Source organism: Mytilus galloprovincialis, chromosome 1 (assembly GCF_965363235.1).
Source record: "Mytilus galloprovincialis chromosome 1, xbMytGall1.hap1.1, whole genome shotgun sequence".
NCBI classification, from domain to species: Eukaryota; Metazoa; Mollusca; class Bivalvia; order Mytilida; family Mytilidae; genus Mytilus; species Mytilus galloprovincialis.
In genome coordinates this window covers 76,074,287-76,088,721 of record NC_134838.1, presented here as the reverse complement: position 1 = coordinate 76,088,721, position 14,435 = coordinate 76,074,287, and the positions used below count along the sequence as shown (strand labels likewise).

The 14,435-nt window shown below is 30.8% G+C and overlaps 1 protein-coding gene across 1 annotated transcript; it reads right to left on the bottom strand.

Annotated features, from left to right (window-relative positions):
* Positions 1-1,502: 1,502 nt before the first annotated feature.
* Positions 1,503-11,589, bottom strand: LOC143084021 (glutathione peroxidase 7-like). The gene is made up of 4 exons (XM_076260435.1): positions 11,255-11,589; positions 9,247-9,396; positions 7,095-7,209; positions 1,503-4,964 (listed from the first exon to the last, which is right to left on the bottom strand). The coding sequence occupies exons 1-4, from the start codon at positions 11,549-11,551 to the stop codon at positions 4,801-4,803; spliced, it is 726 nt and encodes a 241-aa protein (XP_076116550.1). The 5' UTR covers positions 11,552-11,589; the 3' UTR covers positions 1,503-4,800.
* Positions 11,590-14,435: the final 2,846 nt, after the last annotated feature.

Here is a 14,435-nt window from a genome sequence, read left to right as displayed (position 1 = left end):
AATTATCCAAAACATGAAATCATTTCAAAGGATAACAAGCAGAAATACAGTTTACTGCCTGAAAACGCTCATCATCTGTTGGATAGGTCGGTGCTGTTTCATCGAAAGTGATTTTACCCCCTTCTCGACCTTTTAACCATTGTTTTATGTACGAATTGTTGTCAAAATTTTGGAATTTCATGCTAAGAAAATGCCTTTACTTGGTCAGGAATATGAATAACAGTTGCTATACATTCGTTTGAGGTTTAGTTGTAGTATCATAAGCCTGAAATTTCTTTTCTGAATATATATAGTTCAGTATAATTTGAGTAACTATGATCTTGACCTCAAAATTAGAGATACTTCTCTCATTATGTGTGACCATATGTATACACATGTCCATGCAATTCCATGTAAGGTTCTAGAGTTATTATCAAAAAAGTGCTAATTTCAGTCTATTTTCAGTAGCTTGTAGCTTGACCCTGAACACTGTGGTCTCAAAATTAAAAGCAATCTTCAAATCAAAATATGAGACCCTATATTTCAGTTAAGTTCAATCTGTTATTAGCTTCTGGAAACTATGTTTTGCCTTAATTCCTGTCCATGTTGTTAGTAAATTTTGACCTTACAAATAGTGACACTGAAGTAAATATGTATCCTTCTCCGATTATATGGGACCATATATCAATGTTCGGTTTCAATATAAAATATTGTCTTTATCCTCCCATAACAGATTAACAGTTTCAACATGGTTATACCATACTATATCACAATCGATATTTCAATACTAAATTGTCCAGGTCATCTTATTCATTTGTCAACAGAACTTACATGTTAAAGGAGTTGAAGATTTCACTATTTTCTTAATTCAAGAGGCCAATTTTTTTTATGATAGCATGAGTGAGAATTGGATATTGCTAAGCAGTTGCCAATTAAACCCATTTATCTAATCGTAAAAATGTTCTGGTGAAATCTTTTTCATGTCTTTCCCTTTGTTTTAATAATCGGAATTTGTTTTCTCTGAATCGATTTTTGACTTTTGAACAGTGGTATACTACTGTTGCCTTTATTTTCAAAATGTTTATTTTAGGTCAAACATTTGAATGGTTCGTTTATTATTGATGAAATCACAAACATGTTGCCAAGAGGGAATAAAGACTTTAAACGTCAACATTGACATGGTGATGTCATTATTTTAAAACAAATGCAGAATAAGCCAACAAAATTAAGCATTTATGTCACATATTGTGTAACACTTATTCATACCACACTCTGTTCAATGTGATAAGATAAATAGCTTTTCATGCAGGAAATAAATAACAGCCCACAACCAAATACTGAGATGGACCTGTCAGTTGGATGATTCCAACACCTGTTATTCCTTCCTTATTATTAGTATTAGTAACAACGTCTACAGAACATCATATTGATAAAAATCAAAAGTTATTGTTTCAACAGCAGTTGTGTTATGGCAAAATGCTCCACATTACATCTTTTAAGTCTAAAAAGGCCAAATACAACACTTATATACAAACAAAAGTATTTATTTCTAAAAAACAAAACAAAAAATATTGCACAAATTGAGATTCAGTAGCACCATATATATTTCCCATCCCTAAAAGTAATAGCATAAGCAGTGTAAAGAAATTTGATGGCAACAGTAATACAAGAGAACAAAAATTCTAGTAGGAACAACAATATCAGCTGCCAAGGTGAACAATAACAGTTTCAGTCCTCTTAATCAACAGGAAAGGGATAGTTGTATTTTTAACAATCCTACATGCATTTGACAAATCCAAAAGTAAAAAAACAAACATTTTTTAACTGTCTTGTTTGTCGAGTAACTTTAATATTTGAAGAACTCATATTTCTTTTTCATATATTTTTATCTAATTCTTCCATTGATTATCCACTTTTGAACAAGTTGTTGATTTTTCTATTGCTATTGCGAACTCTTTGTGTTTGAATTAAAAAAATTACCAGTTTTTCGTATGGCTTGTATATTTTAAAAGCTGTAAAAGCCTTACTTCAAAAGTTTCAAAAGAAAGAAATATTCTACCCCTAGTGGATACAATCACTATATCTAAATATTCTCCCAATTTCATATATTTAAAATTAATGAAAAGCCCCTTTTGCTACACTGCTTGTGCATATAACTAAACATAAAATGATTAGTATCTACAATACCAATAAAAGAAAATGGTCCATTGTTTTGCTACATAATATTTCACACCAAGTTACAAATATGAAGACCATATAAAAAAAATCCTGTCAACATAACAAAAATATCCTAATAAACAATGATAACAGACATACTCTTTCATATAATTTAAACATCTCATTTTTGCTGTCCCTATCTAGGCACATAGATGAATTCTACCTACTTCTTTGACAATTTAATGCCTTCAAATAGATTTATATTCTCATGAAAGTTGCCAGATTAAATTACAAAATTCCAGTCATGAGTGTTAAAGACCATTGAAATTACATTAAATGCAAAACAAAAAACACACTTTTGATCATATTTAAATTATTCATGGTCAAAATGACTTGTATTGGGTAACTAGCTTAGAAAATTAATTTGACAATAGATTAAAAAACAAATAAACAACTGTGTATTGTCAGTATCGATTTTTTTGGATAGAGTAAAACTTTTAAAAAAAAAATATAATGGACATTTGATTTTGTTGGTTTTTCAAAGTATGTATATCGATAGAAATTTAAAATGAACATTTATATTTGTGGTCATCTGTTACCATAAAACACACAAAAATCTGGTATCCAACTATATAAAAATATATCTTAACCTTCTTGTATGTTAACTATGTTACAAAGTAGCTTATTCTCAAATAGAAGTAGCAAACATTAATATAGAAATGGTTATTAATTTTCCTAAAGCCATTTAGTAATTGTCAATGCAAAAATACAAAAGATTGGTAAACTTTTTGTAAGGGTTTCAAGAAAAAAGTGCAAGTTGACCTACATATCTGTATTAACACAATCACAATTTCAGACAATCGTACATAATATTGAAAAAGTTCTAATGATCAGAACTCTTGCAAATGATGAGATGAAGAACAACATATACATCTGAATATCATTCATAAGAAAATAAAAACAAACAAACAAAAATATCATGTAAAAAGAATGAATATCTCAAATAAATATAGCCAATTAAAACAAAACTGTAAAATATTTTTAAGTAAAATTCTGACAAAAATAATACTGAACTAATAAAACGAAGTATAAACAAATGAAACCAGATCTTTATGCATCTAAAAGTTAAGCTTGTAAAATCACAAGTAAAGATATACATTGTATTTTGTGATGATTTATTCAAAAACATTTTGGTAGAGCTATGATGTGGCAAATTCAGATCAGTCCTTACCATATCTTGATTACAAGATTATTGTACTTTGTGAGAAATTCAAGTTCATCTTTCATATTATTAAGTAATATTATTAATTCGTATATTTTAACAAATTTGATTCATTTAGGGATAGTCACATGTTAAACTATATTTTCGAAGGTAGAGAGAAAACGGCGGATAGCAAAAAGCATATTGACCGGCAAAAAGCATATTGCACGGTTATTTTTTAGAATATCTAAAAACCGATATACTTTGTGACGTCATGTAATGAATTTCAGGATATTGTTTAACGTTTTGAAACAAATGATATCTGTGATCAATTATTTGACGAAAAAAAATCTTCAAATACATAAGATGTCCCAAAAAAAAGTAAATGAAATAACAACTAATATGTTGTTATTGTCAAGGAGACAATGTAAAATCATTACTAATATCTATAAAGTTCCAACAAACCTAAATGACGATTTTGATACAAACATGGTTGGAAATTAATAATATATCAAATATAGCCTTTGTATGAGGTCAATACAGGATATATCGACCCAAAGAAGTATATCGACCTCGGACTTCGTCCTCAGTCAATATACTTCTTTCAGGTCAATATATCCTTGTATCGACCTCATACAAAGGCTATATTTGTATTCTTTCATATTATTAAGTATTGTAATTTGCAATAGTCCTTATGTAATTCAATATACAAAGATCATCATGGATGAGAAAAAATTTAAAACTAAATACAAAAATAATTAATTCATGTACAAACAAAACATCAAATTCTAGTAATTCTAAAAATATTACATATTACAAAACTATACATTATTTATGTTATCAATTAAGACACACACATATACACAATATATTATGATTTGATATGTTTCCATAAGTTTAAAAGTGATAAGTAACAGGCACTAACAATACAAACTACAGACATGCAAAAATTTATATGTGGGTAAGTGGGCTATGTTGATAGTTGTAGATAGATAGAAGGTATAATAAGTCATTTAGCCCAATAAGTTTTGTGATACAACCTGGCAAATTTCTACTTTATTGCAAACCAGAAATAATCAATTCAGTAGGTGTATGAAAACATTTCAGTGAAAGATCGCAGCTATATCCAATATTTTTTTGAACAACATTTTTCATATTTCATATACTTAAACATAATATTTCTATATTTTCAACACCTGTTGAGTGGGGTCAAATTAACCAATAACATAAAATTTCACCCATAAAAAAATATTCTATGACAAGCTTAAAGAACAAAGTATGTAAATAAAAGATGTGCAAAGATACGAAATTTAGTTACACAGCCAATGATAAAGATGACATCCCTACAAGTATGTATTTTGTAAAAAAAATAAAATGGCCTCTCTAATATATACTGTAAAAAAAAAATGAAAGTGAGAAACTTTTTTGCATGTCTGTGTTTATCATCTTGATTATCTAACAAATTACAGTTCTGTTTTTGGTCTTCTCATTGCATTTGTCACTGCTTGTTGTACTACTGAATAGATTTCATCTACTGATGTCCAAGCACCCCATGCATGCAGTACATCACCATTCTCATTGACAAGATATTTAAAGAAATTCCAGGAAGGAGCTTCACCAGTTTCATCTGTGAGAGAGAAAATATTTTAATATATAAAAAAAATATATCACCTCATTCAAAATTAGTGTCTCTTCAGTTTTAAATACCTGTTTTGGGAGAGATCCGTTTGCGCCAAAAATGCGTCCTTTTGCGCCACAACTTTTTTTTCTCCAATGCTACGTTTGCGCCACCTGTTTTAAAATTACATGGTATCATTTGCGCCAAAAATAAAACATACGATTGCGCCAATAAGAAGAACTAGAGGCTCTAAAGAGCCTGTGTCGCTCACCTTGGTCTATGTGAATATTAAACAATGGACACAGATGGATTCATGACAAAATTGTGTTTTGGTGATGGTGATGTGTTTGTAGATCTTACTTTACTAAACATTCTTGCTGCTTACAATTATCTCTATCTATAACAGTACTTTCTGTGGAAAATGTTATTGAAAATCTTCTAATTTTAAGAAAATTGTTAAAAATTGAATATGAAGGGCAATAACTCCTTAGGGGGTCAATTGACTATTTTGGTCATACTGACTTATTTTTAGTTCTTACTTTGCTGTACATTATTGCTGTTTACAGTTTATCTCTATCTATAATAATATTCAAGATATAACAAAAAAACAGCAAAATTTCCTCAAAATAACCAATTCAGGGGCAGCAACCCAACAACGAAATGTCCGATTCATCTGAAAATTTCAGGGCAGATAGATCTTGACCTGATGAACAATATTACCCCATGTCAGATTTGCTCTAAATGCTTTGGTTTTTGAGTTACAAGCAAAAACTGCATTTTACCCCTATGTTCTATTTTTAGCCATGGCCGCCATCTTGGTTAGTTGGCCGGGTCACCGGACACATTTTTAAACTAGATACCCCAATGATAATTGTGGCCAAGTTTGGTTAAATTTGGCCCAGTAGTTTCAGAGGAGAAGATTTTTGTAAAAGTTAACGCAGGACGACGACGACGGGCCAGGTGAGCTAAAAATGATTTCTCTCCTCCTTTTTTTGGACTTGGGACCGGTAGTTTACACGGCAAATGTTTCTTATTCTGAAGCATACTTTCTTCTTACTGCTGTTGCATGGGTACTACCTCATTTAATGTATGTATAGTAGCTTGTAACTTCACTTTATTGTCCATAAAGACGAACATTGAAGGATGAACTGCATAAAACAGTTCATAATAATTCTTGTGTTATGCTTCTGCTCCATTACTGGTACGTCTTACGGTAGATATAGTTTCAGCCCATACGGATGGTGGGAACAAAGCACTGTGTCATCTACATATGTGGCTAAAATATAATCAGCAACAGCTTCTATTTTCTTCTCTTTTTGCATATCTTGTATCAAATATTCAACAAAGCAATATGTTTTCTTCCCTCTCTGTACATGGACTGACTAATGCATCTCAAGTCATTTCTCTCCAGATGCTCATCTTCATGATGAAATATCTCCGAACATATGATACTTTTTAATCCAAAAATAAGAACGAATATTAATCATTAATATTTATTATCATAGATATATGTTCAGGTAAATTGGCGCAAATGAGTTCCGAATATTGGCGCAATTGATACATTTTGAAAACAAAATTTGGTGCAAAAGATACCCCTGAAAAACAGTAATTGGCACAAAAGGACTGCTGCCCTTATTTTGTTGCCAGTGTGTAATGATATTTCTTCAATCTCAAGAATGTTAAATTAAAGGTTGTCAGGTAAAACTTTTTTTTATATCCAGATGGTTTCAGCACTGTTTAAAAGCATCCATTAATGTGAAACATTAAAACCTTGGCATAAGAGAAAAATTGTGCTTTCAATTAAAAAATATTTGTCCTGAATATGCATAAAATAATTGAAATTTTATGGTAAAAAAAACAATCAATAAAAAAAAAACAAATTCTACTTATTATCGCCTTCAGTGAATTTCAATGCAATTTTCATAAATAGTTGAACATTTTACACCAAATAAACTGAAGTGATTAAACCAACTGATGTTATTTTTTTTTTGAGGGGTTTTCTCTCTGGTACATAAAAATACATGTATGATTACAAGTGTTTTTAAGCTGGAGCCTAAACATTATATGAAGTAGCACAGGAACATGTTAGTTTCCATTATCAATACAAAGGTTTTAAAATCTGTTTCTTTATCAACTTACCTATTAAATACTGCCATGCTGGAGATACATCACTTTCAATAACATTAACTTTTCCAAATACAGGAAATTTAGCCCTGTATCTATCCTTTGCAAATTTTTGGATTTCTGCATTAGTCTGCAAAAAAGGAAGTTATAAAATATTAAAAGAAAAAAAAAAGATCAAATACATGAAATAGTTGACTAACAATATTTTAATTACTTAAAAATACAAAATATAAAAATATCCAAGCACTTGTCTGAATTGAGTATTTTACCGTTTCTTGTACATGTATATTTTCGACAAACTCTTGGCACTTCAGGGCATGTGAGCTGAAAAGGTGTATTTAGAGTTTATTGTACAACCTTCTATACTGTTAGTTCTGGACTACCTTGAGCTCTCATAGATGCAGAAAATTCAGTCCAGTGGGCAATTATGATTTGCTGAACCAAACAAAATTTCACTAGACAATCAATGATAATTAGTTATATACCTTGTAAAACTAAAAATTCCCCAAAAAACTTTTGAAATTTATTCCTGTAAAAATCTCTTGTTATGACCCTTAAAAAACTATTGGATCAACAGTACATATTTTTTGGAAGGACAATGGACAATGAACATTTTTTTTTACTTTTCAAAAAAAAATTCTCCAAACTAACCATGCTAACTGCATGTGACCTATAATGTACCAATTGATTTTTAAATGATCATTAATGAGACGGATTAATTCTAATCATCTCAATTTGTATTAGTTCTTGGAAAGCAAAAGAGTTAAATCTAGTCTGTGTTACGTTAAATGATTCCATGAAATGGGAATTAAAATTTTGAGCCACTCAATATCAATCAATGGCCTTTTATGATAAAATCATTGATAACTAATACTATATTACAACATATTTTTATAGAACGTATTGACTGTAACATCTGGTGGTGTCTTGTCCAGATTGTGTAAATTTTGTTTGTCTAAGAAGTCAAGTTAACAATACACATTTCTATAAATCATGGGAATCAATATAGTTCATGCACACCTTTATGAAATACATTTTATATTTGATGATGTGGTATAATTGTCCACATCTACGACACATCATAATAAATCTTTGCCACATCAAACCAAAAACGTAAACTATTGATTTCATGACACAGTTTTTTCCTGAAAAGACTGTCTAACAAAATTGATATAAATTTTGTTCCAATGTATTAACTTAAAAAGTCTAAACATTCTTTCATTATAAATTTTGTCATACTACAGATTGTAACAATGATGTCCAAGAAAAACAACTTTACAACCATAAAGTAGATCTAGAAACCAAGTCTGGTACTAATAAATTTAATGGTAGAATTAAAGACTGAATAAACGGGTAGTTGTAACTATAGTAAGTTGCTTATACATGTATTTCTAACATTGAAGGTTGTGGACTTACTATAGTTACAATTTATGATGTATAATAAAATTGAGAATGGAAATGGGGAATGTGCCAAAGAGACAACAACCCGACCATAGAAAAAAACAACAGCAGAAGGTCACCAACAGGTCTTCAATGTAGCGAGAAATTCCCGCACCCGGAGGCGTCCTTCAGGCTTCAGCTGGCCCCTAAACAAATATATACTAGTTCAGTGATAATGAACGCCATACTAATTTCCAAATTGTACACAAGAAACTAAAATTAAAATAATACAAGACTAACAAAGGCCAGAGGCTCCTGACTTGGGACAGGCGCAAAAATGCGGCGGGGTTAAACATGTTTGTGAGATCTCAACCCTCCCCCTATACCTCTAGCCAATGTAGAAAAGTAAACGCATAACAATACGCACATTAAAATTCAGTTCAAGAGAAGTCCGAGTCTGATGTCAGAAGATGTAACCAAAGAAAATAAACAAAATGACAATAATACATAAATAACAACAGACTACTAGCAGTTAACTGTCATGCCAGCTCCAGACTTCAATTAAATTGACTAAAAGATTATGATTTCATCATATGAACATCAGGCACAATCCTTCCCGTTAGGGGTTTAGTATCATACCATCATAACATATATGAGAACATAACCCGTGTCATGCCAACAACTGTACATTTATGGTAGATTGCAACAAGAAATTCAACCATTAAAACTTTAAGCAACACCCTTATCTAAAACTATGAATGCTACACAGAGAGGTTATTGTACTTACTCCTGGCTCTTGTTTTCCAAACTGGTTGCATGGGAAGGCTAATACTGAAAATCTTCCAGTTGTAACTAAATGGTTATGTATCTTTGATAGTGCTTTATAATGGTTATCAGTATATCCACATTCAGATGCAACATTTACAACCAATGTTATCTTAAAAAATAAAATATATGTAACATGTACATGTAGCTTTATTAAATAAGGCAATATCAAATTCATAATAATGAATTTATCAAGTTCTAAGTGGGCAACTTTCATTGTAATATTTTAGTTACTCTTTTATCTCCATTCTAATTTTGCTGTGATATCAACCATTTGTACATATGTTTATATTACATGGTTTAAATATCCTCAGAGTTTAGCTTGACAGGGAAATTGAAAAGTGATGATTGATCTTTTTTTTTTTATATATATATATATCAACCCATGTTTACATTGTTCTTGTCCAAAGTAACTTTAAAGAGCCTAGTCTTAAAATGATTGTCTTAGTTAATATCTTATTGTTTCTTTTCCTTTGGCAATAGATAGAAGATCAAAATGTCCAGTGGCAAATATTTAATAGTATGTTCCACGCAAAGTCAAATTTTTTTAGGTATAATTATAAAAATTATTGAAATATTCTTCTAGAGAGGGTGCAATGTAGATATATCTTGCCAAGCAAAATGTGGTGAGAAATATTTAGGGTAAAATTAGCGAGAAATTACAGTTTCAGGCTAAAACCACATAAATTCACCCCTGTCAATCTACAATCTGATTATCACCATAATTAACAAGAAATATGTGAGCTTCTATTCATTGACTCAACAATAGCTCACCTGACCAATAAAACAAAAATTTCTCCTTTTGCCAGCAATTTTCAATTGTCTTTTCATAAAAAAAAAAATTATTATTTTTTGTTGGTTTCAGAGGTTGTGCCAAACTTTTTATATACATTTTTTTACTACAAACCACTTAAATAAGAAAGAGATCATTACGAAGATATGTTTATTTTCATGTGACCTATGTCATACGGAAGTATGGGTTGGGGCCTTGACCGTTTATGCATGTTTCAGCAAACTTTACAGGTATAAATATATTGATCATGTTGATAGAGATATTAAATAATGATACAAATTAATAAACTAACCTTTCGCTTGAACCAGTATTTCTATCTTTCATTGAGAAAGAATCTAATCTTGGCCATGCAATGATAAAATAACCAACCCAACCGTGGGTAGGGCACTTTTACCTACTTCGTGGGAAAGTGAGGTACAATGTAGGGATGTTTTTGAACTTTGAGTATCAAAGAAATTGTTTATAAAATATGCAACTACACTGTCACAATTGTTTTATTTTAACTGCTAAAAGCCTAGTATGATATTTGTCATCAAACGCTGAACCACGTTTGACACCTTTCTTTGAAGTATATAATATTTATAGAATTTATAAATAAACCATAGGTTAGTTTATCAGTAATCACGTTGATTCTGTTAAACTTACTGTTTTAAATACAATGTACTTCTTTGAATGTTAAAACAGATGCAATGCCACGACATTAATTTTCGTCATCTGTTCAGATACTTTATTGAGCCGAGGACAACCCATGCTTTGCAAATTTCAGAGGGAACATGCCCGCCAAGCTCCCACCTAAATCAGCCTCGCTGATACTCACTTCTTTCTGCTTTATTTCAACAAAAGGAAAACGACTACAAAGACATGATGGTTACCTTTGATAACTATTATCTTAGGTATTCATTTTATTTATAAGTGGGACAGGAACATAAATACGAAGGGAGAATGCATCTTTTCATAAGTACGGCGAGTTGCGTTACTAAATTCATTGTGGTTTATCATCATGAGTGGGGTTTGTTGGCAGATCTTTTATCTGTGGGATTTTTTACCATTGTTCATAAATGGGGCGAGTTGTTAAACAAGAGTGGGGCAATTTTTTAGCAAGTAGGGCGAGTTGGTGAAAATGTTGGACGATTCGTCATGGATTTGACTCTGTCAGTGTCGAAAGTTTTGTTCTTACCTTTCCTTTGTATTGCCCCAAGTCAACACCCTTTCCTTCTGAATCAAGCACTGTAAAGCTGTAGAAATTCCCACCGGTGTCTCTTTTAACCTGCTCTTTCACATCTTCATCTTTGGCATCCTCTTCAACATCTTCTTCACTTTTGTCATCCTCATCTTCATCCCAAGCGTCGTCTGCTTTTTCATATCCACTTTGTTTGCTTGCAAAGTTTATGTCGTTCTCGTCTTTACTCTTTACGATGTACAGTAAAGAACAAATTATTAATGAAATATAAATTAAGTTTATCTGATGCACCATGATGATAGACTGTTGTCACTTTATTTATTCACTTTCAGTTGTTTGAGGTTGTTTAGACGTTGCAACGTGGTTTATCTTCAACGTGTATTCTGATATTCAGGGGCGATAATTAAGCGAGGGAAAAATACCTAAAACCCTGCATCGGTTTCGGTTTCGGTTCCAAAAATTGACTTAAAAATAATCTTGACGAATTGACTATTAAACCATTTTTATAACACAACATTTTTTTTCAATCCAGTTGTCGTTAAATATGCATTTTTTTCTAGGTGCAAAATGTAAATATGTAAAAAAATTGTAGTATGAAATCAGTCGTGAAACCAGATACATTACCAGAAACTATCTATCTGAGGTAATAAGACATACGGAAGCTTTATATTGATTCACATAAAACAATACAAACATAAGCTCTTAAGAGCTTTTTATCGAATATAATTGAACATTTGCATAACATTAAAACACAGAAGATGCTGAGTTAGTAAGACTAAAAGCAGCAATTCAAATGATTTCAAATGCATTGAAATAGCATGCACATGGCATATTGAAAATTTGCAAATTATAACTAGGCTACAAATCCAAACATGCTAAAACTAAAGCATAACTTAAAATTTAAGCACAATCAAACTATAAGCACAACCTGAGACTACTATAACACATATTGTGTTATAGTAGTCTCAGGCACAACTAACAATATTTCCAGCAATATTCATAAATAGAATTTTACCACTCCCTCAGAACTATAATCATATTCACGGTCTTCTGTAAAGCAAAAAAAAAAAAAAAAAAAAAAACATATTGTCACGGTATAGCTCTTTTCGGCAAGTTCTTGAAATAATCACAAACATCAAACATTATATAGCTTCATATCCAGCAAACTTGAAATCAGGGAAATTGAATAGTCACAAAACTAATTTGAAGAAAACTTAATTTGAACATTGGTACCAGAGACTTGTCTTTAATGGTACTCCGAAAAACTAACGTTTCAGATTGTAAACTTATGCCAGCTGAAGGACTCCTCCGGGTGCGGGAATTTCTCGCTGCATTAAAGACCTAATGGTGACCTTCTGCTGTTGTCTATTCTGTGGTCGGGTTGTTGTCTCTTTGACACATTCCCCATTTCCATTCTCAATTTTATTATATATTTAAATACAATTTTGGAATAGATAAAATTTCTTTCCATTTTGAGCCGCGCTGAATTTCATGATAAACTTAAGAATTGAGACTTGGAGGGCTTCGTGATATATTACTAAGTGACAGAACTTTTATTTGTTGTAACACTTGAGATAGAGAGGAAACATAAGTTTTTATTTCAGGGCAATGTTTTAAAGATGATGACACCCGACAACCATCTACTTCATGAGATAATTAAAAAGGCTGCTCATTTTTTTTTTAATCAAACCGTTAACTCAAAGAATCAAATGAAAAAGTGTAAAAAGTAAAATAACAAAAATGCCGAACTCCTGGGGAAATTCAAAACGAAAAGATCAAAAACATCTAACGAATGGAAAATAACTGTAATATTCCTGACTTGGTACAGACATTTCCTTATGTAGAAAATGTTGGATTAAACCTGGTTAATTTAAAAGCTCTAACTTGTATGATAGTCGCATATAATTTCAATATATTGACAATAATGTGTGAGCAAATTAAACAGACATATTAAGTAAAAAGTCAAAAATTTGGGTACAGCGTGTGCATACTTATTTCTATATATAACATTCATTTTCACTGCTTTCAATGGATTTGGTTATAAAAAAGTGAATAGTGTGGCTTTCATGTCTGCTTCATACAAATGGAGAAATGTTTGAGATACTGCATTTAGTTTTTAAAATCACACAGTTTCTTGGACACCATACTTCGGTAATTTTGTGAAAAAACTAGCAAGAGTAACATATGATCTCCCCATCCTTAATTATTATAGATCAACGATTATATGACCCCTCACTTATGGCACGTACCTTCTAGACTTTCAAGAACTAAAAATGAATGACAAGATAGTGTGTGTTTGTTATTCCCGTGACTATTTATATAGTATATTTTTTTGATATAAATAATTGTTATATATGTGCTTTAATGTTTTGTATGTGAGTATACCATGAACAATGATATGTATGTGCATAAATAAGTGTTCTTTCTATTTAATATATATATATATATATATTACGCGTGCTGGTTATTGACTAGTATATTTCTGAGACTATAATTTACTATAATTAGTATACTAAATTTAGTCCAAGTATTTGTATTGTGCACATACACGTCCTTGGTCAAATACATAGAGTAAATGAGATACCTTATTTCAGTTATTTTTAGAAATAGACTTGTTGATCTGACACTGAACTGAGTCTCAGCACTGAACAAGAGCTAAAAAGTATGTTTTTAATCATTCCTACAAAAAATCCTTCCGCATTTCAATCTAACAGAAAAAAATAATTGCGACAAATAAAATATTTATCTAATTCAAACGGACAAACAAAAATTGCCTACAGCAGTAATTACAATTACTGTTTGTTTTGACTACACGTAATTTCAATGAGACACTACTCAGTGTAGTTTCCTTGATTGCCAACATATTAGCACCTGTCGGCAGATCAAAGAATATAAAGGTATAATAATAATAATAATAATAATAAATACGTTATTTAAAGAGGGTAAAATCAGTTATATAGTACAATACTTTTTAATCTCCCCTGATGCCCTCTGAATAATTCAAATTGAAAATATACAATAATATAATATATACATTTACATACATACACACTTTTCATGCAAAAAAAAAAGGCGAAAAACATACAGAATAGGTTCATGAACATATTTTGTTAATGACTAAGTACAAGAATAGATAAATATATGGACTTTTATCTAATAGGTATATTTCATCTGATAA